This window comes from Podarcis filfolensis, assembly GCF_964270895.1.
Source record: "Podarcis filfolensis genome assembly, chromosome: 3".
In the NCBI taxonomy this organism is placed as follows: Eukaryota; Metazoa; Chordata; class Lepidosauria; order Squamata; family Lacertidae; genus Podarcis; species Podarcis filfolensis.
Window position 1 is genome coordinate 35,628,863 of NC_139606.1, and position 26,238 is coordinate 35,655,100.

Here is a 26,238-nt window from a genome sequence, read left to right on the forward strand (position 1 = left end):
TGAGGCCACCACCTTGCTGAAGCTAAGCAGGTTTAGGCTTGGCCAGTGCCTGGATGGGGGACCACTGGGGAACCAAGTATGCTGTCCTGGGTACCATGATGGAAGAAAGGTGGGGTATGAATTCTATTTCATCCTATGGCTGTTGTGCCACAGGAAGGAAAGAGGCATCTGCCTTCAGGCAAGTGGACCCCACACTCCACAACTACTGTAACATGTTGGGAGTCTAAGTGGAGGGCCCTAAGGGGTTAGATCCAGATAACCTGGCAACAGGTTACAGGCACCTTACATCATTGCTTTCTCAGTTTGAGCAACATATTGGGGGGGGGATGCATAGTAAAGTGCATTGCTCCCAAAGGCAAAAGGGATGAGCATTTCTAACAAATCTAGATGACTCAAGGAATCAAGCCTTGCCAGCTTTGCAAGATACAAGATAAGAGACTCTTATTATCTCTATTCACAGTACAGTATTATGATGGCATGGAGGATAATTCCTCAAACAAGGCTACTGCTTTATCAATAGAAAGCTTATGCCCATTTCTTCCTGCTCAAAAAATGGGTGGCTAACGATGCAGAAACCAAAAGCAAACCAGCAAAACCAAGAGAGAGAAGAGTTCAAGACTGACCAGCCAACTAACCAACCAACCCTGGACTGAGGACACTTCCAGATGAGCATATATTAAGAAGAAAAGAAGAGCTTGCTGGATCAGGCCAATGGCTCACCTAGTCCAGTATCCTGTTCTCACAATGGCCAACAACATGATGCCAGCAGGAAACCCACAAGCAAGAGCCAAGCACAACAACACTTTCCCCTCCTGTTGTTTCCAGCAACTGGTATTCAGAAGCATTGTTGCCTCTGACTGCGAAGGCAGAGCACAGCCGTCATGGCTGGTAGCCCCTGATACCCTTATCCTCCATAAATTTGTCCATTCCTCTTTTAAAGCCAACCAAGTTGGTGGCCACCACCACCTCCTATGGGAGCAAGTGACATAGTTTAACTATATACCCCATGAAGAAGTACTTTCTTATATCCATCCCAAATCTTCCAACATTCAGCTTCATTGAATGTCCATAAGTCTTAGTGTTATGAGAAAGGGAGAAAAAGCATATTGATTGTCCACTATGCTTGTTTGCAGGGAGAACAGAGTATTGGCAAAAATCCATTGCAACTGGGTGCAGTCCACATGTAATGATAATTTAATACACACATTTTATGTGTGTGTGGGTCTTGGTGGTGGTTGAATTATTGTGATTAGGATTCATGCCTTGTTTAAAAGAAAAATCAATACAATGTGTCCAGCAGGTGGGAGGACCATGATTGGGACTACAACATGTGGGGAGGGGAGGTTTAAGCCTTCCTTCCTCAGTCACTATCTTGAAAAAACAAACAAATCCTTCTCTGTACAGCAATTTGCATTTTTTTTGGGGGGGGATCTCCCATTAAGTAACAACCACAGGAGGAGTTGCAATAAGGCATTTTTGTTTACATATGTCTGCTTGTAAATGGTCATCATGCATGTAGAACTGAAATGCTGTGTATGATAAGATGGACAGCTATAAATACACTACTTCGTACAGTACAGTATTCTGGAAATGTGGAACATAGTCAGCCAAACTGCAGCAATCTGGCTATATATGTATAAAACAGATGCAAGTATGAGTTTTTGTACGAGAGCACTACATCAGTACATGGCAATATCAGGCACAAAATGTTTCAGAGTTACTTTAATACACGATTTCTAAAACTGCCTATAAAATGGTGAATTACTGTCTCATGCATTCTGAGATACAGAACCATGAGAAGCATCCACCCACCTCACAAAAATGGGACTCATTTGGAATCTGACAATGGGGTAAGTGGCACAGTACAAGGTCAGTTTGATCTACTGGCACAGCTAATACACTTTCCCATCCAATTATATTGGCTGACAATAATAAGAAAAATGTTTCTCTTTTGGACTGATTTTGCAGAACACATCCCTCTGGAATTCATCCATGGAGATAAGTCAGTTTAGCATTCAGAAAGTGGCACTGCTCAAATAGCTTTTCATTTACTTTTTTGAAACAATATAAAAGAGAATGTATGTGTCATGAAGGTTTGCTAAGCATTCCATTCAGGTCATGATAAACCATGGTTTATCCCAGTGGAATCAAGCTGCAGTGAGCCTTGGACGTGCACGCCTCCCTTCTCCTCCAGAACTGCTGCAACGAGGCGATGGGAAGTTCTTGCTTCTTGTTTTTGATTAACCATAGTTTAGGGTTATGTCCACACCCTAAACTGTGGAATTAGAAATGGAAAGGTTGTAACCTACCATGTAAAGCTTGGTGGAATAAAAACATATACACATTGACTGTCTGCCAAACACCAATCATAGATGGGGCAAGGTGAACTTCCCTTGGAAAAGAGTTCTACAATCAGAAAACCTTGCCTGTGTCACTGTCAACCATGCTTTCCTTGCTGATGGGACAAACAACAGAACTTCTAATGATGACAGCAGCTGGGAGAGGTGATCCTTCCAGAAGACACTTGAACCTTATCCCATGTTACACTTTGTTATTCATAAATAGTAAGAGGAATGAAGGTCATTAAAGGGCTGATACATCTTGCGCTGTCATTAATAAGGTCTTAGAGTGGTATCCAACATTAGTCATACTCAGAATAGACCTTTCTGTTCTCTTATAGAAGAGGATGTTAAGAAATGTGCACAGCTTCATTTAAACAGGGATGGAAAGTTGGTGTTCCCTAAAAAACCCCCACTTTTAAATCAAATGCACACAAATCACACCCACAACTTTCAGAGCTCAGTCAATAGTATAATTCCTAGAATGGGGCAGAGGCAGACTGCAAAGAGGCAGTTGTACAAGAAAGGTGGAAACAAGTAACTAAGTTTCGCTACCCTGCTGGTCTGTGTAAACTACTAACCTGCCAATTTTATATAGTCAAGCAATCAACCTCCGTTCCCTAAAGTGTTTACAAATGATTCATTATTGGCAGCTAATAGAGCATTTAAGGAAGAAACTATCAATAGTCTTAAAACAAAGGCATTTGCAATTCCATTTCAAATCTTATTTAAATACAGTGATTCATACCTTTCATATTATACCTCTTGTATTACACCTTAAATGGTGTTTTGTTCAAGTGGACAAGAGCTGGCAAAAACAACAACAACAACCCTTGACTATCTGTATACTTTCCTTAATTTTCCCGAGGAAAAACCCAACAACCCATGAGTGCACCTCTGCAAGATATAAAAACAAAAAGGCCTCTTCTTCCAGATGCAATAGGTACATAAAGATATCCTCTCAATGTGCCTTGCAATGCCTGGATACTGTATATACAAAAATGAAAACACACATGCTGGCAATATTCTCAGTTCATATTGTGAACAGAAGACTATTTTCTAAGGTAATGGACCTTGCCTTAAGATACATTTGCATTTCAAGCCAGGACTTATCCAACTTCAATGGCATCAATGGAATATACTGAGTATGTGCTCCCTATGGCGAATTTCCCATATTACTTTCAGTACATTCTCAACTGCATATTCAACACCAAGTCTACTAGCTATTACATCACCATAGTTGCTAGCCACAAAGGCTGTGTTCTACCTTTACTATCAGAGGAAGTGTGCCTCTGAATACAGTTGCTAAAAAGCACACATGGGAAGAGTGCTGTTGTCCTGCTTGCAAGCTTCCAATAGATATTTGGTTGGCTACTGCGAGACCAGGATGCTAGGCTAGATGAGCCACTGGCCTCATCCAGCAGGGCTACTCTTATATCAATGTGTCAGAATCATACCACAACCTCAAATTTGTTCTGGTATCATGACACACCTACCTGTAATTCTAAAGTTATTTTGTGTTAGTGCTGGGACAGCCGTTCAATGGTTTACTGCATCCTAAGCATTTATTTAGGGATGCGGGTGGCGCTGTGGGTTAAACCACAGAGCCTAGGTCTTGCTGATCAGAAGGTCGGCGGTTCGAATCCCTGCGACGGGGTGAGCTCCCATTGCTCTGTCCCTGTTCCTGCCAACCTAGCAGTTCGAAAGCACGTCAAAGTGCAAGTAGATAAATAGGTAGCCCTCCAGCAGGAAGGTAAACGGCGTTTCCATGCCCTGCTCTGATTCGCCAGAAGCAGCTTAGTCATGCTGGCCACATGACCTGGAAGCTGTACGCCGGCTCCCTCGGCCAGTAAAGCAAGATGAGCGCCGCAACCTCAGAGTTGGCCACGACTGGACCTAATGGTCAGGGGTCCCTTTAAGCATTTATTTGCAAGTAGGATGAGCCTCAGAACCCACTCAATAGTTCAGAAACAGCATCTGGTGAGAATTCTCTCTTCCACCCTGTGAAATTTCCCCAGTACGTAGAAAGTTAGCCCATAAAGGAGAGGGAAAAGGCCAGAATCCTTACCTCTAATAAATAAGCTAGCTTTCCATGTCAGTATCTCTGGGGTGAAAGATTTGGCATTTGGCGAATCTCTCTGAGATTCTGAAATATTATAGTGCTGAGAAGACTGTACCTATTTACCCACCACCACCACCCCACTTTTAAATAGCTGATTGATCAGTCATAAGGTTATAAAAGTGGTGAGCTAAACAAAGCCCAGAGGCATATGATATTGGGGACACATCTGGTTGGGAGTTTAACTCGTATCTTGCTAGTGCAAGGCACTGGATGAGTTTATGCAATTTCTCTCAACTGTTTGACAGACATAAACATTAAGTAGGCTCTGGGCTGTTCACATTTTATTTTATTTTTTAAAAAGTCACTGGCAGAGGTACTGCCTGACAGACAGGAGCTTCATACAAAATAAATTGATGACAGAATGCACCCTGTCTGCTACACAAAGCCATATCAACTGCAGCGCACAGTGACATTGTCACAGGCTGTTACTATGAGGTAGTAGTGGGGTGTCTGAGTTGGAAGCTGTGTCAAAGAAACACAATGGGAAAATCAGTCACTCATTTGTGTATGTGGTTGGCCTGTTATGCCCCCTGACACTTGTCCTATTTTATCTGAGAAGCTCTTCTCGGCAAAATTATTGTACTTGGAGCACGAGATAGGTCACATTGCTGCAGGAACTGAATTGCATTTTCTCCCCCTGCCCAAAAATGCACTCAGCACTTGGGAAGAGCAAGCAACTGGCTTTGATTTCCCACAGCCATCTTTATCCTCTTCTATTGTGTGCCAGCTTTTTTCTTTCCTTTTCATTAAATTGGACATTGTGTGTGGTGATGAGCAGCGTATTATATACCGACACCACAAAGCACTTCCGAAGAGAAGCTTCCATCACAAAAGCTGATTCCACAAAAAGGTACCTTTACAGGACATATTTCTCATGTGGATCATAAATTATCAAGCACTGGGCATAGCTTGCCATGCTTCCTCCCTTTAGCCTCCCTCCATCTACCTGCCGCACCTTGTCAAATCCAATTCTGATGCTGACTGAAGGGCTGCATTACAACAGGGTGATCTGAACAAATCACCATCAGCACCAGTCCAAGAGTTCATCTGGTTACCCATGGATGAAATACTACCCTAAGATTCCAAGCTAAAAATAGCACACACTGCTTTGGGCAACCATTTTCATAATCAGAACCCCCTCGCTCGCTGCCTCTTGCAATTCCTGCAATGCTTGCTGCCTACATTTACTGCTCCTCTTTGAAACTTCTATTAACATTGCTCTGTCCCCATTGCACTGTTATTTGAAGATTTAATATGACGGGTGCATACAGCTGAGCCAAGGCCTGGGTGGTGGATGCTTGGAATGATCTGATAATCAAAGATGTGATGGCAAAAAGCTGCAGGGAATCTGGGCCTGACAGAATGCTTACAGATCCAAGAGGCAGAACAGGAAGTACAAGCTACAAGAATGGCAGAACAAATATAGTGCAAGAGCCGCTGTAAGTGTAAGTTCCAGATCCCTGTTCTTTTCATGAGGACAGAGAACAAGCAACTGACTCTGACTCCTCTCTTATCCTCACCCAAACTCAGAATGCAAAGCGAGTTCAGATGCTCAGGCTATTCCTGAAGACTCCCTCTTCTTTGGGTGCATGGCTCAGATATACCATGTGCTTTGGGTTGCAATCCCGTGCACTCTTACCTGAGAGTAAACAGAGTGGAATTTACTTCTGCATAAACATAGGGTTGCAATGGATATCTCTTTCTTATTTATGCAACACAGGAAAATGCAGAGATGAGCTCTTTGCAACAATTCATCCTTCACGTAACAGCTGGTGCCACTGGCACAGTCCAATGTAAGCTAGGTATTGAAAAGTACTTAGAAATGAAAGCCCTTTGAAGTATCATTACAAAGACAAATTTCACATTTGTAGATTATTTAGTTTCACAGGAATTGGCCCCTAACCCCATAACCTTTGGCTTAAGAACAAGTTGCTTACACACTGTTGCATTTGAGAATGGTTGCTGAACAAGCATTAGTGCTGTCAGATTTGGGGCAGCACTATAGCAGATCTTTGGTTTCTGTCCCCCAGCAACCATCCAACAAGCAATTAGAACTGTCAAACTGACAGCCGTCAGACAGGGGACTTGCAGACCCAACAGAGTTAAGTGTACTTCACAGGTTAAAGGTAATGGACCCTGTGACACCCAGCTGCTGAGTGTAGGGACTAGGTCTGGGTTTCATTTTGTGTGCAGGGACCGCACCCAACAAAGTCATCTATGCGTAGATCATTCTTGTTGCATCAGGATAAGTAAGTTCTTAAGGTAGCATCTGCAACCCTATTCAGTCAGAAGGGTTTCTACTGCTGCATTTATGGAAAAGCTTTTTACGATTCTTGTATCACCTCTCAGACTTTTCACAGCAAGCACTTGGAGCTTTCACATAATGTGGTTCATGCTTGATGTCAGGTTTGATGTAATAAGTAGCTGAAAACATTTGTTCACCTGAGTACAGTGAACTGAGAGGGTTGTCCAAACACTCTTATGGAAAAAAAGGCCAATGGAGTAAGAAAGTATGTTCCAGTCTGGAAAAACATTTTGTTTTGTTTTCTCTTCAGAAAACAGAATCAGTACAATTCTCAAGGAAGCATATTAGACCTATTCTGTTCCAATGGGAGAATAAAGACCAAAACTATTTTCTAGCTGTCCATTTGGAAAATCAGCTCTATTCTGAAGGCTGACACTTCAGACATTGTATGTACACAGTATCCCTGATGTAACATTTCTCAGGTTTGGATTATTTCCAGTTGCTCTCAAGAGACTTTGAATATCTTCACAAGTATTTCTAATAACAATTTGGAATATAATCATTAGAAAACAGTAGATATCTTTTTGAAAAAATATATATCAAAAACATATTTTTAGGATGATTTGCTTTTTTCAAAAAAGAATGCCATGAATTTCCATTCTTCAATGCTGAAAGCATTCTTTCTATTTAACATTGTACCAGGTTGTGCCACTGAGTCTCTAGAGCTGAGCTACACAATCAGCAGAATCATATGCAGCAGATCTTTTTTGACTATACCATTTCATAGCAGGAAATGCATGGGCCTATTATCAGCAGTGTCAAGGCTTGACATCATGAGTTAAATTTCTCTTCATTACAGAATTGAACAGTGGTCCCTGCAACAGGCAAGCAGTATACAGCCTCCAGATTGACCAGGCCTGGGGATTTGGCCTTCTACTACACAGCAGTAGTCCGTCCCCCCGAATGCTGTATGTCAGACTCCAACTGATTTATTCCAGGGACCTTTTGCTGGAGAAAGCAACTTCCAAGTCCAGATTTAGGCTTCAATAGGCCTGACCCAGGGACGCGGGTGGCGCTGTGGGTTAAACCACAGAGCCTAGGACTTGCGGATCAGAAGGTCGGCGGTTTGAATCCTCACGACGGGGTGAGCTCCCGTTGCTCGGTCCCTGCTCCTGCCAACCTCGCAGTTCGAAAGCACGTCAAAGTGCAAGTAGATAAATAGGTACCGCTCCGGCGGGAAGGTAAACGGCATTTGTGTGTGCTGTTCTGGTTTGCCAGAAGCGGCTTAGTCATCCTGGCCACATGACCTGGAAGCTGTATGCCGGCTCCCTCGGCCAATAAAGCGAGATGAGTGTCGCAACCCCAGAGTCGGCCACGACTGGACCTAATGATCAGGGGTCCCTTTACCCTTTACCTAGGCCTGACCCAGCCCTGACAGGATGGTTTAACGTTCCCCACAATTATTTTAAAAGTCATGCTTGGTCAAAGCACCACAGATATATAAAAGCATCACATGAAAACAAGCCTGTTGTATAGCTACTGAATACCCTAAAGCAGATGTGGGGAACGTTTGTCCTTCCAGATGTTGCTGAACCACAAGTTTCATCACCCCAGCTATTGGCCATGTTTGTAAGGGCTGATGGGACTTGTAGTTCAACTATATCTAGAGCACCAAAGTTTCCCCACACCTTCCTTGTATGTGGTCCCCATCATGCCCTTTTCTTCTACCCACTCAGTGTTCCACATCATCAATATAAAAATGTAGACCATATATTTATGGCAGTGGACAGACAGAAAACTGATTGCCCACTAGTATTTATTCTATGCTGTAAAAGAGAATCAGACCAGTGGTGTCATTTTGTTACAGGCTATATAAGAAAGCTCAAAGGTTATTTAATATACCTGACCTGACTTATTATGTGTTATTTGCTACAGAGGCATGCAAATGAGTCAAGCTCAGAAACAAAGATAGTGATTGTATTGTCATATAGCCAGCGGACACATATAACATTTCTGCAGATGACTTCATTATCATCAAATTAGTTCCAACAGCAGAAAAAACGGTAGGATATTAAGCAGTCTGAAAGGGCCTATTTTTCTCGGAAAATGCTATAAAGCAACACTCTCTCTCTCTGTACGTGTGTTTGAGATAGAGAGAGACACACAGCTTGGTATGTATTTGCCACTTTTAGAGCAAAGGCTACAGAGACCAGCATGCTTTAAATGGCAAATTGCTCAAAGTGTTAGTCACTGATTTTGCAAACAAGCATTTTTTAAAAAAACAACAACACATACCATAACATGCTTACTTAGTGAATGAAAGTAAGTAACTCCCTCAACCGACTCAACTAACCTCCTAAGAAATGATTGGGGAGTATAAATCTCAGACCCTCCAAATGTCCCTATTTTCCAGGAATGTCCCTGATTTAGAGAAGCTGTCTCTGCTTCTGATTTGATCCTGGAATGTCCCACTTTTCCTTAGGAAAATTTTGACTTCAAGTATTCATTCCCATTTAAGGCAGTATGTGCTGGCGCAATTTAACCAGGCACAACACTCTGTGATTACCAAGGAACTCGTAATCGTCACCTCACATGCTGACGTTCTAATTCTAGCAGATCTTCAAGCAGAACTTGAGGAAGGAGATCTTCATTTTAAAAAATAAATGAATGAATGAATCCAGAAGCAGCTGCAGCAAACTGCTTGCCTTCAAGCAGCTTTTTAATACTATTCTATAGCAACTTGCGAATCAGCTGCTTCCCTATATTCTTCATTTTCTCTTTTCTTCATGACCCTACATTTTATATCTGGTGCTATAAAACATCAAAGTTCCACTATGGTAAAGCAGAAACTCTGGTAGGCACTTGGGCTTATGCAAGAACCTGAACAGCAACGTGTATGTTTCTCTGTTATGAGTGCATTCAATTATTTTTAAGAGACGTTTTCCCCATTGTGATTTCCTCACTTTCAAATGGGATCTGCTAACAGTGACTCCCCGAGATTTGCCTACACTGAGAACATCCCTGACATGATAAGCTAGGAGGTAGGACAGGACTGTAGCTGTACTATTTCTTTGTGAGTGTGCAATATTTGAAAATTTGGGATAAGCCACAGTTTGATCTTGGTTTGTAATCTCCGTGTGGAAGGCGTGCTCAAATTATAGCTTGCCCATTCAATTTTCCAGATGAAATGTAACAGAAAATAGGCATGGGAGAAGCTGAGTTGCTTTTGAAATTGACCCCCTGCCTAGTGTATTGTTGTGGGGAAAATGGCAGGCACCTGACACTACTTTTTTAAAAGGAGGTTCTAGGACAGGGATAGGCAAACTCCGGCCCTCCAGATGTTTGGGACTACAATTCCCATCATCCCTTACTAACAGGACCAGTGGTCAGGGATGATGGGAATTGTAGTCCCAAACATCTGGAGGGCTGAAGTTTGCCTATGCCTGGTCTAGGAGATGCATCGGTGGGGAGTCCTGGGAGCTGTCCAAGGATGTTAGGTGCTGATGCTGCCCCTAGAAATCACAATAGATTTGAGTATCCCAAACTTAGAATATTGATGTACTGATATCTGTGATCATCTGTGAATGTAGCCGCTATCTTTGCAAGCTCGTAAAGAGATAGTATATCTACAATAGCGTCTCAATTCTAGCTCAGCACCATCATTTTATGTTTACTGCAAGGGTAGATAATGTACCATTAGTTACTGTCTTTCTGCAATAACATTCGTATCTTCGCACATGCCTACCCACCTGAAAATGCTTGAAGTTGTACGAAAGCTTCAACCTCCGGACTGAACTATTGCAATGTGCTGTAGGTGGAGCAACTTTTGAAGATGGCATGGAAACTTCGATTGGTCCAAAATGAAGCAGCCAGCTTACTGGCTGGGATTTCATTTTGAACTCTTATAACCCCCGTTTTAAAATAGTTACACCGATTGTCAACTCCTTTCTGGACCCAATTCAAGGTGCTCACATTAGTTTTGCTAGTCGCAAATATCTGAAAGACTATCTCCATTCCTAACAACATTTTCAAGGCTTTTGCTACCAGGCACCAGGCACCAGGGACTCTCCTGGCATTCTACGCTCCTCAGAAGTGTATGGACAAGTGTATGGCTCAGCATCTCAGTTCCCGGGAAAATCAGACATTTTATGCCATTTTTTTTAAAGGATCCAGAATATCTGTCATTGTAGATGTAATTAAGAAATAAGCTAGAATTATATTGACATTGCCAGCAGACTATTAAAAGTCTCATAGTTCCAAAGTTCCCTTAAAGCGATCATTTAATGCCTCTGCTTTCTCAGCTGGGTTTCTAATAACTAATTGCTCATTGTAATGTAGCAAATTCCTTTGTGAAATATCTCTCATAGTACATTTGAAAGCTCACATCAATGTATAATTAATATTCTGCATGAGGCCAAGCTACACAAACCCCATATATAGTCAACCACGTGGCCAAAGTTTCAAGAGCAACATAAGAAACTATAAATTTTCGCTCCAGAATTTTAGGGGGGGGGGGAAGCATTACAAAACATACTGCAATCTGGCTACAAGCGTGGAGTGATCATAACTGGTGAATTTTCTCAGCATCCTACAAAACATATGGAAATTAGGACTGGAATAATTCTTACTCGGAAAAGCTGTATTTTCCTTTGGACTAGCAAGTTCTAATTTAGTAAGCAATAATAAAAAACATTTAGAATGCAAATATAAAATATACTATCAAAAAGTGGATGGGGAGGATAGAAAAATAGAAAAGTACCAATCTGTATGCATATTGAACAAGAGTAAAGAAAAGATGGAATGGGGCATAGCACCCCTCTCTAAGAACAAATGGGATGACTAAAGAGCAGTTCCAAAGACCCACCCCTCCAGATCCTAAAACAGGGGTGGGAAACCCATGGCCCTCCAAATGTTGTTGAACTCCGGTTCCCATCAACTCTACACAGCATGGGCTGTGGTCATGGGTGATGGGAGTTGGAGTCCAGCAGCATCGGTAGGACCAGAGATTCCCTACCCTCCTCCTGTTGATACATCGTGTTGGGGATGTCCAAAATGACATAAAGAGCTAACAGATCAGTAGACTAATTGATTCTTCTGTGAAAAACAGTATCAGGCAAGCAAAATATTTGAAAGCAGCCCAGTGAGCACCTAAAACAGGGTAATATTAACTTATTAGGGAATTGCCGTTGGGAACAAATCCTATAATCTCCAACATAAATTTCAGCACTGAGGATTAGTGCTGGGTGAATTTACCTGGAATTAATTCAGAAGTAGTTTATCTAAAACAAATTAAATATAGTGTCAAATTGGATCAGGCCTAAATTAGCTCATTTCAAACTCAGCTCTGTTCTGAGCTACAGGTCTCACCATGTTCTCAATAATGCCAATTGGCAAGAATGTAACTAGATGCCGGTGGTTTGAATGTATCCTTGTATGAGTGGTGCACCAAAGGTGCCATCTTCTTATGAGGGGGGCATGAGCAACAGTGTCATAATGTCATGCACACAACATCATGTGACACCAGGAGGCAGAGCTGAATGCCCCCTGAATATTGAGGGGATTCAGCCACCTCAAAAAATACTTTTTTTTGGGGGGGGGAACTGCCTCAACCCCAGGAGTTGGTGCACCTGAGCTGCACTTAGGGTGGTGTTCAACTAAGTTTTACTCAGAGCAGAACCATTTAAATGAATGGACCTAACAGTCATTTTCATTTAAGCCACACCTTTCAGAAGGCAAATACCCAGGCAAGAACAAAATCAGGAATTGTCAATGTGTTGCATGTTGGATGTACCTGCAGAGGTCTTCTCTGGCACCCACAGGAACCTCAACTCCCAGACTGAAATTAGGTTGGAAAAAAGCATTCTATTGCAGCTAACAGAAGAGGTTGCAGCATGTGCTTGGTTGCAGGGAACTAGTGGTGCTCAGAACCATTTCCCTCGTCTGCAAATATGCCCATGCCCTCCCTTCAATGGCAATATCTGTGTTTTACAAAATGAAAACTGTACTCAGTTATGGCTGAGTGAAACCAAAGGATGGAATTATAGTTACAGTGAAGGGGTAAATGCTGGGCAACCCTATTTATGCTTCACCTGTGATTCCATCCACCCACCCCTTTCCTGTTTCTCCAAGAGAGCCACAGAGCTGAGTTTGTTTTTTGCACATAAGCAAAGCAAAGGCTGGCACCCGAGGCAGTAAAAAAAAAAAAAATCAGATTATGTGTTGAAAAGAGAGAATAGAGCTAGAAGAGTCAACCCCCCACCCTGGTGTAATATTTTTAAAGTCTCTTATCAATAAAATCAGGCTGCATGGAGCTTTTCAAATGGATTGGGGGGGAGGGAGTTGTTAAAATGGTAGAAATTGAAAATTGGGAAAAGATAGAGATTGGCTTTAGGCACCAGAGAAAGCGATTTGGTTTTAGCTTCAACTTGCCCTGTATTAACTATTACAGCATTTTATTTAAATACATGAATAAATTGAAGTTGCTGCATTATTTGATTTCTAATCATAATATCCATATAGAGATTTCTGTACATGGTGTGGTGTGTAGCATAGTGACTAAGAGAATGTGTGGGCCAGTTCGTATCTCATGCCAGCCAGAAACTCCCTGTGCTATTTTAAGGAAGGCCGCAACTCCCTTGTTCTCAGATGTCCTTCTTGGAATGTGAGAATAGCAACACAGGCCTGCTGTAGAAGTTGCAACCATTCCTGACACAATGCACATGAAGGGCTTAGGAAACACTAAAGCATTACTGCCACATTATTAATGATGTGACCTCTGCAGTTATGTATATTGCTTCTCAGGAAGTGAGACAACATTTTTCAAAGCTGGGTATGGTTCAATCCAGAGAATACGTGAATGGTATTTTCAAGGTGGTGGCCTCCAGTGTGCTACTTTTATGGTTTGCCTTTGCCAATTTATAGTTCCTAAGACAGATTCCTTTTCTTTCCAGCTTTACAGCATCTGAAGCACTCAACTGGGAGGAAAAAACCACAGTCAAACAATAATTATTTATTTAAACATTTATAAACTGCACTCTCGTAGAAAACATCACAAGATGGTAAGCAACCCTAAAAACCGACACACAGTAATAACATTGCTGAGATGTCAAATGCATCAGAAAAATCTGGCTGGCAAAGAATCTCAGGTTCCAGAAGCCTGTCTGAATAACACAGCATTTAAATGAAGTCTCAAAGAGAGCAGCGATTGTGTCTGCCAAACCTCTATTGGCAAGGAATTTCACAGGGCAGGACCTGCCAGCTCAGCTCCTGGTAAAGGCCAGCTAAACTTCAGGGGCATTCGGGACCATCAAAAGTTCATCCCCAGAAGACCTCACTGAATGAAGTGGAGCATAAGGCCATCTTCATACCATGAGATGGATATCTAACTTGAAAGTGTGGAAAGACACAGAGACTCTGATCGAAAGCTGTGCTTGTGGGTCTTCCCCCATTTACTTAAGTTTGTGCACATAGTGCTGCCCCACTCTATTGCTCATTTAAGCAGTATAAAGTCTGCTAAGAATAATCCCTGAAGCCAACATGGTTCCGTCTATAAGTGGAGACTTCCACACCCCCAGTGTGTAGCAATCATGGCTGCAGTTTCTGATTGCTGTAAATATTATTGTTAGGCACAAGTCATTATTGTGTGGAGTTAGCTGGCTGACAAAATGTCTATTCTAAGTCTGAGGTAACCCCCCCCCCCATTTTCAGTACTCTCCATAGCGAGTTCTCTGCTACACAGCACGCTAGAGAAGTCTTACTGATAGGGATTTAAACAAGCACCAAGAATTTCGGACGTAGGCCATGAAAGTGGAGTCAAGAATCTTAAACTGTTTAGATTGTGGATAAAAGCAAATAAAAGCAAACACCACATTTTTTGTTGAGTCACATAATATCAAATAAGCTTTGCTAGAATATTTAAGTGTTCCCTGTGTACTACTTGTAAAACTGCTAGAACAGCAGCAGGAGTAAAAATAGCCAGAATGTGAACACCCAGATATATAATTTATAGCTATGCCCTAATTTGTTCTGAACACAGAATAAGCCATCCTAAAAAGAGCTGAGATTGTTCAGTAACTGGTAAGAAGCAATTCTATCATCTGGCCTTATTGCTTTCCCCCAAAAACGAATGGCTTTCATTTTTAAAGGTTGTGTATAAATTAATAAATGAATATATTTGCACAAACACAACACACATTACCCCACATCCCAAACAAACCATGAGCCCAAGTTTAGACAAAAAAAATAAATAAACCAGACTCTGGCTTGTTTCAGTCATGGCATGGCAGCCGTAGGAGCAGGGAAGAAGTGCTATGGGAATTTCTGAGCAGCATGTACGAGCATATAGTAAACCCCATTACTGTACTGATATTTTATCATGCTAACAGCAAAGACTTTCAAACATCCAGGTCTTCTCTAGGCGCTAGAAGGCACACAGTGATAAGGCCATGTAGATCTCTCCAGGGAGCACATTTCAGAGTGCCAGCAGCACAGCTGAAAAGGGTTAGCATTAGATTTGCTTTGAAAAGAGTAGACAATTTCTCTTTCTCTTTTTGCTTCAATAGGATCAGGTCTCTTGGGCATTGTGTTTTCTATCTGTAAAGAGTTTTGTTTTTAACTTCACCTTGTCGCTTGTGAAGTCAAACCCATTCTGCTTTGAAAGGAGCATTTTGATAACTAGGTCCAAATGTTTCTGTTGAAAATTAATACAGCTTATGCTATAATGCAGGCTTCCTCAAACTCAGCCCTCTAGATGTTTTGAGTCTACAATTCCCATCATTCCTGACCACTGGTCCTGCTAGCTAGGGATCAAGGGAGTTGTAGGCCAAAAACATCTGGAGGGTCAAGTTTGAGGAAGCCTGCTATAATGTGTAGTGTGGCTTGGTTGCACACTTGCTATTTGGTTTCCCCCTTTCCCTTTCCAAATGTTTCAACTATTAAGGTTACTATCAGCTTGAACTGAAAGACACTCCTGCAGGGATCCAGAAAGGTTGCTTCATCTAGAACATTTCTGCATATAAAAGCAATCGTATTGTCAGTGTCTTCCATCCAAAGAATTGTTTTAGTTTGCTGTCTGTGTTAGTTGTATGTATAGAATTAAAATAATCTCTGGAGCTACCTGGAAGTCCCTTGCATTTGGTGGTGTGTCAGACTTATCATAAATACCTTCACCTGCATATTGCAACAGTGAAACTGTATTCCTGGTATCACCAGCAACACCAACTAAGATTCACAGTCTTTATATCTCTAGCATCAACAGCACACACTTCAAATTAAGAGAACATTGGCAGGCGTTGAGCAGCCATTTTAGAACTGGAAAAGACACACTGGCAGTGATGTCAGAGAATCAGACAGAAAGAGAAACAGGAGCAGAAATTGCTATTGTAAGCATATTTGTCCCATGTCCAGAACGAAACTCAATCCAGAAAATATTATTGGTATATGCTGCTGCTCTTGCTTTCAGACCACAAACAATATGTAATTATGTCCCCCTTCATTTGCTTTTTGTTTCCTTTGCAATGAATGAATGGGGTGGAATAACATACTGACAACACCATTTATGTAAGTTACATAATTTCACCATAGTGGACAGCCAGATGAATAATGTAGCTTTTTGGAAGAGGATGAATTGCAGTGGAACGGAAACAGTGCTGTATGCAATGAATACAGGGTGGAACAGAAAATGACTCCTACTTACATCCATACTGACAGTTTATATATCTGATTTGTACTGTTCTACAGCAGTCTTGATCATCACTATCTTTTTTGCTTGCTTTTCATTTCTGTTGCTTTGTTAGTATTACATTTCACCTACTGTAGCTTGGAAAGAACAGCTCAGAGGCTTACAACTGCTTCAAGTAATAAGCAATTGTATAGGGCTCTATAGTAGGACACAACTCCCTCACTTCCAATCTCTGCAAGTTTTTGTTTTTTTAAAAAGCAGGGATAGGGAACCTATCTCCTTCCAGATGTGGTTGGACTTCAGGTTGCATCATCCCTGGCCTTTGACCATACTGACTGGAGCTGAAGGGAGATGGGAACCCAGTAACATCTGGAGGACCACATATGCTCTATCCCTGTCTTAGAGTGACAGAAATATGTGAGAATATAAATTGGTATAGGGCATTATATATATAATGCCTGATAATTGGATCAGGCCTGACACCATTTTTCAATACTTTAGAAAGTACCCCAAAGAAAATGCAAAGAATGATGGCAACATGCGAGATGCTAGAAAAAGATTCAAACAAACAAAAAACAAAAATAGCTATATACCTTACACCACCAGCCAGCTTTTGCAGCCCTATCTAGCACTTAATTATGTCTATCAGAAGGAAGTCTCAATGATTTCAGTAGGAATTATTCCCAAGGAAGTGTGCATAGAACTCAGCCCATACTAGTAATGAGTCTATTATGGCTGCAATCCTGAAGTTACTTACAAGATAATAAACCCTAATTACCTTCAACCATTTTAGAATATTCAAGCTCATACATATTTGTATGAACATTTTAGAATGTTTAAACTCATACATATTTGCACAGTTTAAACCTGAACAATCTACATATACTTAAAAATACTGCTCAGTTGCTCTCGAATACCTAGAGCAAATACTTCCCACTTCATTCAGGGTTTGGAGCAAGCCACTGAACTTTAGCCAGGTAAAAACGTACATAGATAATGTAAAACAAAAGCTTCATCTGAGTTGCACTGCACAATATTTAGATACCGCTTCACTGCACTATTATAGGAAAAATGTATAACATCATTACAACTTTGAGCCAGTTTAAAAATGTTAATCTCACAATTAATAATCACAGACGTATGCTTTCCCTTGCAGCAACAAGCACCGATAATCTAAATCTGTCATGCTGAACTTTAGAGTAGCAGACAACCATCTGCATACATACATCATATAAAAAGTAAGTCTGCATGCCCTTATGCTTCCTTCACTGGAGAAATGAGACAAAGTAAGGGGGCATAAATGTAGGAAAGTTGCAGAGTGGAAAAGCCAATTCCATATTCAACTCAACAAAGCTCAGTCTGCGAATGGGGGCTCAAAACTGCTCACCTGTACAGCGCTTCACTTGGCAGATGCTTTGGTTAAAACCAAGTTGTCTTGTATGACTGTGTGGTATTAGCAAGGTGTGAATCTGTGGCCTGGAAGGGTCTACCCCAGACATATTAAAACTGAATGACTAGAGGGGTCAAGGGCATTAAGATAGCCACATAGAAAGCTGCATAAGTAGCCAGTTTTAGGCTTAGTCACCATATTTACATTAGCCAGAATTGGATGCAGACTATGTATCTTAGTTAAAGACTTACCCTAAGAGAGAAAATATGTATTTGGTTGTATTTCAGGAGAAAATATGCTTCTGAACCATCCTCGCTGCTCTACAGATGTAATGGCTACCTTAACCTTTGGGCTGAGCTATAACATCTTAGACTATCATTTATTTATAAAATATAAAAATCCTATACATAGAAAACCAGCGTATCAGACAGAAAGCTAGGCTAAATGAAATCTGTATGTACACACACACACACACACAAAAAAAAAAAAAAATCTGGAATAAAATTCAAATAAAACACAAGCAAACATGCATTCTGAAATGGTACAACCCCAGCGAAGGATACACCATGTCACTGCATAGATTATGAATATCCCTCACGTATTACCTGGCTGGAGATTTCTGTTCAAGGTGGGGCAGCTGCTGCCTACAACAGCAATAAATTCACTTGTAGACCTTGACATATATTTCAAGGGTGAAATTGTTTCAAAAAGGCTTCTTGCAGCCAGTCTCACTAATTCACTAAGCAGGGCCAAATGTGGACTTTTCTGTAGTAAAAGAAAGTGACCACAGGTGCCTGCAGTTTCCACTAATGGAGCCACAGGCTTTGCTCAGAGCCAACTGAAAGCTTAAGATGGCCTTTTAAATACAATGGTTACCACATGCATGAGGGTGAAGGTTTGGATGCACTTTCTCTCTCTGATATGCAAATGCAAAGGTATTATATAGATGGCTTGATGTTTTTGGACCTTTTTTATCATTTGCAATAAATATACACACCTTCTGCTCAGTCCTACCCATACCATCTGCTATTCCCTGTGGCTTAAAGAAAAAAAAAAAAAGCAACAGATCAGGGTGGGGGGGGGATGTTTTGCACATGCAAATATATATCTGTATTACAGTTTAGACCAAAGATCTTTTTTTCTTTAGGGATTGGACAATCTGTTGCAGCATGAAAGACAATAAACAAAAAGCCAAGGGTAGTACTTAATTCCAAATCATTTAACACTGATGAGGAGGAGATTGTTAAGAGAATTGCTTTATTCAGCCTCTGCTATAAAGGCACAAAGTCAGTTTTTTTTTAAAAATGTCCCAAGCATTTATTTATTTATTTTTAGTGATGGCACCGGATAAAAGGTAGGAACCAGAGATACCGTGTTGTGATTTAAAGGAGAGGAGGAAATGGAACAAAATCAATTGCATCTTTCCCACATTCTCAAAAGCAGCAAAGCTTTACTTTCAAAATGAAGGTTGATCAAAAGAGGTGCCCTTGTGTTGTTTAGCCATTATGAAACTTTTGGACGTCACTTTTGAAGAGCCTTAACCAGTGCTTTCTTTCAGACGGGTCTCACCAGAAGTCAGTTCTGGCACCTCTCAGGTGGACACCATTGCCATTATAAGAGAACAAAGGATGTGTCCGTAGTGAGTTCTGGCACTTCTTTTTTTTTCTAGAAAAAAATAGCACTGCTTTTAAAGCTTAAAAAAATTGACTTGGCAACTGTGAGGAACCTGCACTTTGTTTTCTTTCCAGCATGCGCTCAAGTACATAAAAGAGAAGCTTCTACATAATATTGGAAGCAGTGCTATTTTTCTAGAAATGAGGTGCCAGAACTCACTATGAACGCATCCCTCGTTCTTTTAGAATGGCAATGGTGCCCACCTGAGAGGAGCTGGAACTGACTTCTGGCTGAAAAAAAAGCCCTGACTGGAAGTTGGTTGGTGGTTGACGGATTTCAGTGACCAGCTGTTCCACACAAGAACTTGCAAGAATGGTCTTCCCCCCCCCTGACAAAGATTTTGACTTCTGCTTTGAATATGTGAGGCAGAAATGCAACAGTTGCATCCATTCCTATCACTGCATGTAGAGCAGGGGGGAATTGTCCAGTTCCCCTCAAGAATGTTGCTTGGTCCCCACCTTGATGGTATCATGGCAGCAGGACAGGGTATTTTGGAGAGGGGGAACTGGGATGCTGGTCCAGCACCTACAAATTGCTTCCTCACCAACCAGAGGACAAAGGAGTTGCTTCCCATGACATTCCTCTTCTCAGCTCATTCACATGAAAATGCAGGTGAGCTGGTTGAGGGGCAGCTCCATGGCAGCAGTTGTGGAACATTAATCAGATGCCCAGAGAAGCTTTGTGAAAGGTATGATGGGGGAAGGTTGAGAGAGGCCCGAGGAAATTTATGAGTAGAGGGGAACAGATGCTGTGAGAAAATGACAAGACAGCAAAGGCAGGAAGAAAACTGGACTGGCTGCAATTAGTGACCCAGCGGTAAGGATCCTACTCTAGGCATTCTCTGTGGCTAAGAGGCCATATTGGGTTCTGAGGATCCTGGGGATCTAAAGAAGGAGATGTCTGACAATGACCTTGAAGAAAAAATAGTTGCTGAGCGAGCAATGAAGTACACTTTTTCCTCTCTTTGCAATATGTTCCCAGTTGCACACTTTCTGCAGAAAGTTTCCCTAACTTCAGTACATTCTTCACACAAATGTATAAGATGAATTCCTGCAGATTGTCTTGGTACCAGGGGCAATTTAAACCACACAAATGCTGTGTAGTTTACAACGAGCATGGGAAAAGGGGTTTAAAAAAACCCAATAGATACTGACATCTGAGGCATCATTAACTAAGACTCATAGTGTTGAGCCCAGTCATTTATTGGATTCACATACAGTATAATGACCCACTTTCAGTCAGTGTTGTGAGCTGGGTTTCCATTCCTTTCAGATATATTGACAATCTGGCAAGTGCGTTTTTGGCTCTGGCTTCCCTGTACTTATTTCATACAATAGAAAGTCTATTAGAAGGATATTAGAGCTTTAATTATAATATGGGCACTCTTTCATTTTGCTACACACTAGTAATTCCCAATAACGCTAATGGAAATTATCCAGCGTCAACAAAAGAATGTGCCTTAGATGCTAACAGCCAAAGAACCAAACATATCAGAGAGATGAAGGTTCTGGGAAGTACCGGTAACTGAATAAAAGACAGTTGAATGACAAGATAGAGAAGCAATAGATATTGACTTAAAAAAACACAAAAAACTTACACACACATACCCCCCAAATCTCCCCAATATTTAATTTACTTTAACTTTAAAATTAAATCATTCCTGATAGTAACTAAAAGTGAACAGGGATCTTAGACAGGCAGCGTAATTAAATATAATTGAAAAAGAGAATGCAAACTGCTGAAGTCAAAAGCTGGATCAAGAGGAGAGTGGCATGTGTGCACCTTTGAATAGTTTTGGTATTTTTTAAAGGAATGTTCCTCTTGCTTTCCTGACCCTTAGGATTGTTCTGCATGAGAAGACCTGCGACGGAGCCAACCCTGGAGCCAAAGCCCTGCCAGCTTGCTCCAGCTCTCTCTCTTTTCAAATCTCCCTGGCAATTATTGCTATGTACCATTTCCCCTCCCATTGACACCAATAGGAGGAAAAATGCATTCCCCAGCTCCAGGGTAGCACAGACTGTCAAGCCCAATCCACTGGTTGGTCAGGGGGATGAGGGAGCTTTGGATGCAAGGGATGCTATTCTGGCAGTAACTCTGCAGTTCTGCAGAAACATTGCTGGCAGTAGTGCCATGACCACAGAGTTTTTCATGGGTATATCAGCCTGGGTATCTCTCCCTGCCAGCAGAGCTCCCCTCTGCCAGCAGAAGAGCAATTTTAACCTACTTTAACACCTCCCCACACCCACCTCAGGCAGTATTCAGCATGGATTAGTATTGCTTTATTATATTATTAAGTTGTCCCCCCTAATATTTGGGGCTGCTAGCCGTCGTCTGTCAAAATATACATAATTGCATCCAATGTCACTTTTGATACCACAGCGATAAAGGGGATGACACATTTGCTTCCTCTGCTTGAGATAAACAAGGGTCAAGCAGATCAAACTTATTTTGCCACATAAATGAGAAATGTGCTTATGGTGTTTATGATGGGGGCAGGGTTCTTAACTCACATGTATTCACAGTCATTCTGTATTTGCTCATTCATTTCCCCTCTGCTACTGGCCTGTCTAGAACAGGTGCAAAGAAGGGAGGACTTTCAACACAATGTCCTTCCATTCTGACTCTGCAACGAAGGCTTCCTCTCCCCTGATGCCTTCCCATAGAAAGCAGCAAGAAGCCAAATATTCTGGCTGGATCATTCTAATCCATATTATCTTGGAGTGATCTGTTATTCAGGAGGGTCCAGCAGAATGTTCCCTTTGATTTCCCCATTACTGCAGTTGACTTTGTCGAGGTGCAGTGCAAGAGGTGGGATTTCCAGAGCTGCAGCACATTCCCAGAGCTACAACACCCACCACCAGCCACTAGTGTGTCTCAATATAGAAGCATAGCTATGTTAGACTGGTCTGCTGCTGCTGCAATAATAAATGAGAGAGATTTGTGGCACTTTATCAACTGTGCAATGGAAACAAGTAAAGCAGAATGTCTCTACTATCTCCAGCCCGCTCCCCCTCTGTCGATGCTTTCTGAAGGGGACTGAGAAGAGCTCTGTTCCCTGGCATTCCATCAATAGAGATCAGACAGACTGCTTATCCTGAGCTGGGAAAAGCTACCAAGATCAGGTAAAGCCCCTCAAACTACTCCCCTGGATCTTAGTAAGAGTTGCTTTACATTAAACATCCCCCCTGCCCCCACCTAGGTAGTGTACATGACTGCAGAGAGGTACAAGACGAACAGTGTCACATGTGAAAAGTGCACAAGGATTTTATTTACCCAATGCACAGTCATGTGATGCAGGGGAGCATGGGCTTCCAAATTTGTGGAACAAGCACTTTCCTCATTTGAGGCTGTAGTCTAAACCACTGAGCCCCTTGGGCTTGCCGATCAGAAGGTTGGTGGTTCAAATCCCCACAACAGGTGAGCTCCCGTTGCTCTGTTGCAGCTTCTGCCAACCTAGCAGTTCGGAAGCACACCAGTGCAAGTAGATAAATAGGCACTGCCGCAGCAGGAAAGTAAACGGCATTTCTGTGCGCTCTGTCGCTTGTCACAGTGTCCCATTGTGCCAGAAGCAGTTTAGTCATGTGGGCCACATGACCCGAAAAGCTGTCTGCGGACAAACGCCGGCTCCCTCAGCCTGAAAAGCAAGATGAGCGCTGCACCCCATAGTTGCCTTTGAATGGACTTAACCATCCAGGGGTCCTTTACCTTTTACACAAGCAGTTTTCACCTAAGTGCATGTACTGCACCTGTGCAAGAAATATCACCTGTATGTAAAGCATCTGCAGTAGCTAAGCGTCAGCAGAACTTGCTTACTCTGCACATGAGAACAATGAGTATATCCACTGATTAAAGTAAAAATGTACCCAAACCCTGTTCAAATCAATGAGATTTAGGAAAGCTCAGCATCCTCTAGCTTGTGTTCTGTCCATTGGCATAATTTCAAGGTTGAAGCAGATCAGTAGCCACTTGCATGCCAGAAGGTGTTTTTTAGTTGTTTATTTTTAACAGATCCACTGCATTTGTCCACACTTCAAAGCCTGCTTACAGCCCATTATTTTGGGCTTGTAGTAGCACACGCGTGAGCTTTTTCACTGGTGGCACCAAGCACTGTGGAATGTCCTCCCAGCTGAAATATGAGAAGCCCCATCACTATTGCCATTCCATCACTTCTAGAAGACACACCTATGTAGGAAAGCATTCCCCTGAACTTAGAACTTGTGGTCTAATCATTTTGCTTTCTAGTTTGTTATGCTTTTTAACTGGCTTGCTTTACAGCACTCTTAAATTATGGATGTTTTCTAATGCTTTGATGGAATTGTTTATTGAGTATTTTAATCATGTATGGATTTTGTAATTGATTTTGTATGTGTAAATACATAGACCCTATTTGGGCCTTTAAGGAGGATACAAATAAATAATCCTTTCCACCTTTAAAGGTAGACAAAAGTGTGACTGGAATATATTTATGGACATAACCCTGTTTAAGATTTAATTTCAGTACAATAACAAAATACCAGTACTACAGGTTAGACATCTATAATCACAGTTATACAAGGATGAAACCAACATGAACAATTCAGCGGCAGAAGCTGGTGCATCCCTGATCCAAGTCAGGTGGTGATTCTACACAACCATATTGCCTCAAATGCCAGTGAACTTACTCCACACATTCTAGGGAGGGATGGTAACAGAGCCAAGAAAATATCCCTCTCTCAGCTGAAAAGTGTGAAGCACAATTACCTTTTTCACAGAAATGTCCAGTAAAATGCAGACGGCAGTCACATTGAAACGAGTTGACGCCATCAGGAAGATTGATGGGATGGCATGTTCCTCCATTACGACACAAATTCTCTTGGCAGACTGACAACGAGACTGGCCGAGCAGGTGAGGGCAAAGCTGACTTGAGTGCTTCGGAAACAGTGCCAGAGACATCCATCGGTGTTTCTTCAGATAGAGGAAATCTGTGAGACAATATTAATTTTATTTGAAACATTTGTGACTTGCTCAACAAGTCCCCCACCAGTTTCAGAGGCAGTGGTCCGCTGGGTGTCAGCTTTCAGGAGGGTGACTATTGCTGTCATACCAGGTTGAAGAGCTTAGCACAGGCACCTTGCTGGCATGGTGAAAGGTAGGCTCAAGACATCTTCCTGCCTGAGGTGAATTACAATATAGTGTGCATAGGTAAAGGTAAAGGGACCCCTGACCATTAGGTCCAGTCGTGGCTGACTCTGGGGTTGTGGAGCTCATCTTGCTTTATTGGCCGAAGGAGCCGGCGTACAGCTTCTGATTCATGTGTCCAGCATGACTAAGCCGCTTCTGGTGAACCAGAGGAGCGCACGGAAATGCCGTTTACCTTCCTGCCGGAGTGGTACCTATTTATCTACTTGAACTTTGACGTGCTTTCGAACTGCTAGATTGGCAGGAGCAGGGACCGAGCAACAGGAGCTCACCCCGTCGCGGGGATTCAAACCGCCGACCTTCTGATCGGCAAGTCCTAGGCTCTGTGGTTTAACCCACAGCGCCACCCATAGTGTGCATATTCCACATATAAAAGCTGGTCAGATCTTACGTCAGCACTAAAAATGGGACAGCACCTCCCATTGCACCTGAGGACAGCCGACTAGCTCAGAGGGCACAGGGCAGCCACACAAAACTGTGCAAAACAGGATTCTGAACTGGGTGTACATTTGGTCTGATCCCGCTGGGCTCTTCTTATGAACACATTGCAGTAACTCAGTCTCCACCGGAAAGAAGATCTTCACTCTTCCTTTCAAGCAGGCTAGCATAAAGCGTGCACACACACAAATACACACAAGCCCCATCCTCCTAGGAAGATTACTACATATATTGTATTGCTCTGACAAACAGCACTCTGGATTCAAAATTCTGAGCCGTGGGGCCTGGACTTCAGCCCCAAGTTCCAGTCCTAGCTGCACCACTGGATGTTGGACAGATTTTTTTAAAGCTTTCTCTCAGAGTCCCTGGAAATAGCACTGGTGGCTCTTGAATAGCAGCCCCAGTATTCCAATCATATTTGAAAGCAGAAGTTGTAAATCTGCTCCAGCGTAACTGCCAGACTCTCAGCATGCAAAATAATCTGTGGCTGATTATGAGCACAGAACAAATGTCATGCAGGATAGCTAGCAAGAAGTACAAAAACACCAAGATACCCTTATCGAAGCAAAACACATGGAACACTTAACATAAAGCCAGATGTCTTCAGGAGATTCAGGCCTTTAATAAAACTACCCAGTGAAAAAAAAGTATTATTTGCATTATAGATAGGGGGTATTGCATCCATTTGGTGATGTGAGGAATGCTTTGTTTGCTAAAGAATCAGTGGTCAGTTCACAAAATACTGAGCCTCTATTACAGACACTAAAATAATGCCCTCTGCATAGCTACCTCTGTGACAAATTGCTCTGTTCAAAGGGAGAACTAAGTCTGATTTTTACACTGGGTCTGAAAGTTGAGTTTATCACCCCAGTTTTCTTTGCAACAGATTCCATGTTAAAGGGGGATGCTAGCCCTCTTCCATATAAGTGTACAGAAAATTTAGGATTCAGTGATAGGTCTTTAGGCACATAAGTTTTGCCAGTATATTTCCATTACTCAGAAGGACTTAAGCATTAAAGAAAAGATTAATAAGGTTAAAAACATTATAAAATACAAGCTAACACAGTTCTAAAGTATTGACACAGAGCCAAGAGACCCTTATTAAATCAGAACTACCTGATTCAGCAAGTCTATCTGTTCTGTGAACTGCCCTAAGACCTCTGGGTATAGGGT

General features: G+C 41.9%; 1 protein-coding gene across 7 annotated transcripts in view; it reads right to left on the reverse strand.

Moving 5' to 3' along the window:
- Nucleotides 1-26,238, reverse strand: part of EYS (eyes shut homolog) — a 476,514-nt gene that overhangs the window by 134,736 nt on the left and 315,540 nt on the right. For all 7 annotated transcript variants that reach the window (XM_083606894.1, XM_083606889.1, XM_083606892.1 and 4 more), the window contains one exon: nt 24,190-24,410. In XM_083606894.1, the coding sequence (XP_083463020.1) occupies nt 24,190-24,410 (221 nt within the window). The remainder of the gene's footprint in view (nt 1-24,189; nt 24,411-26,238) is intronic.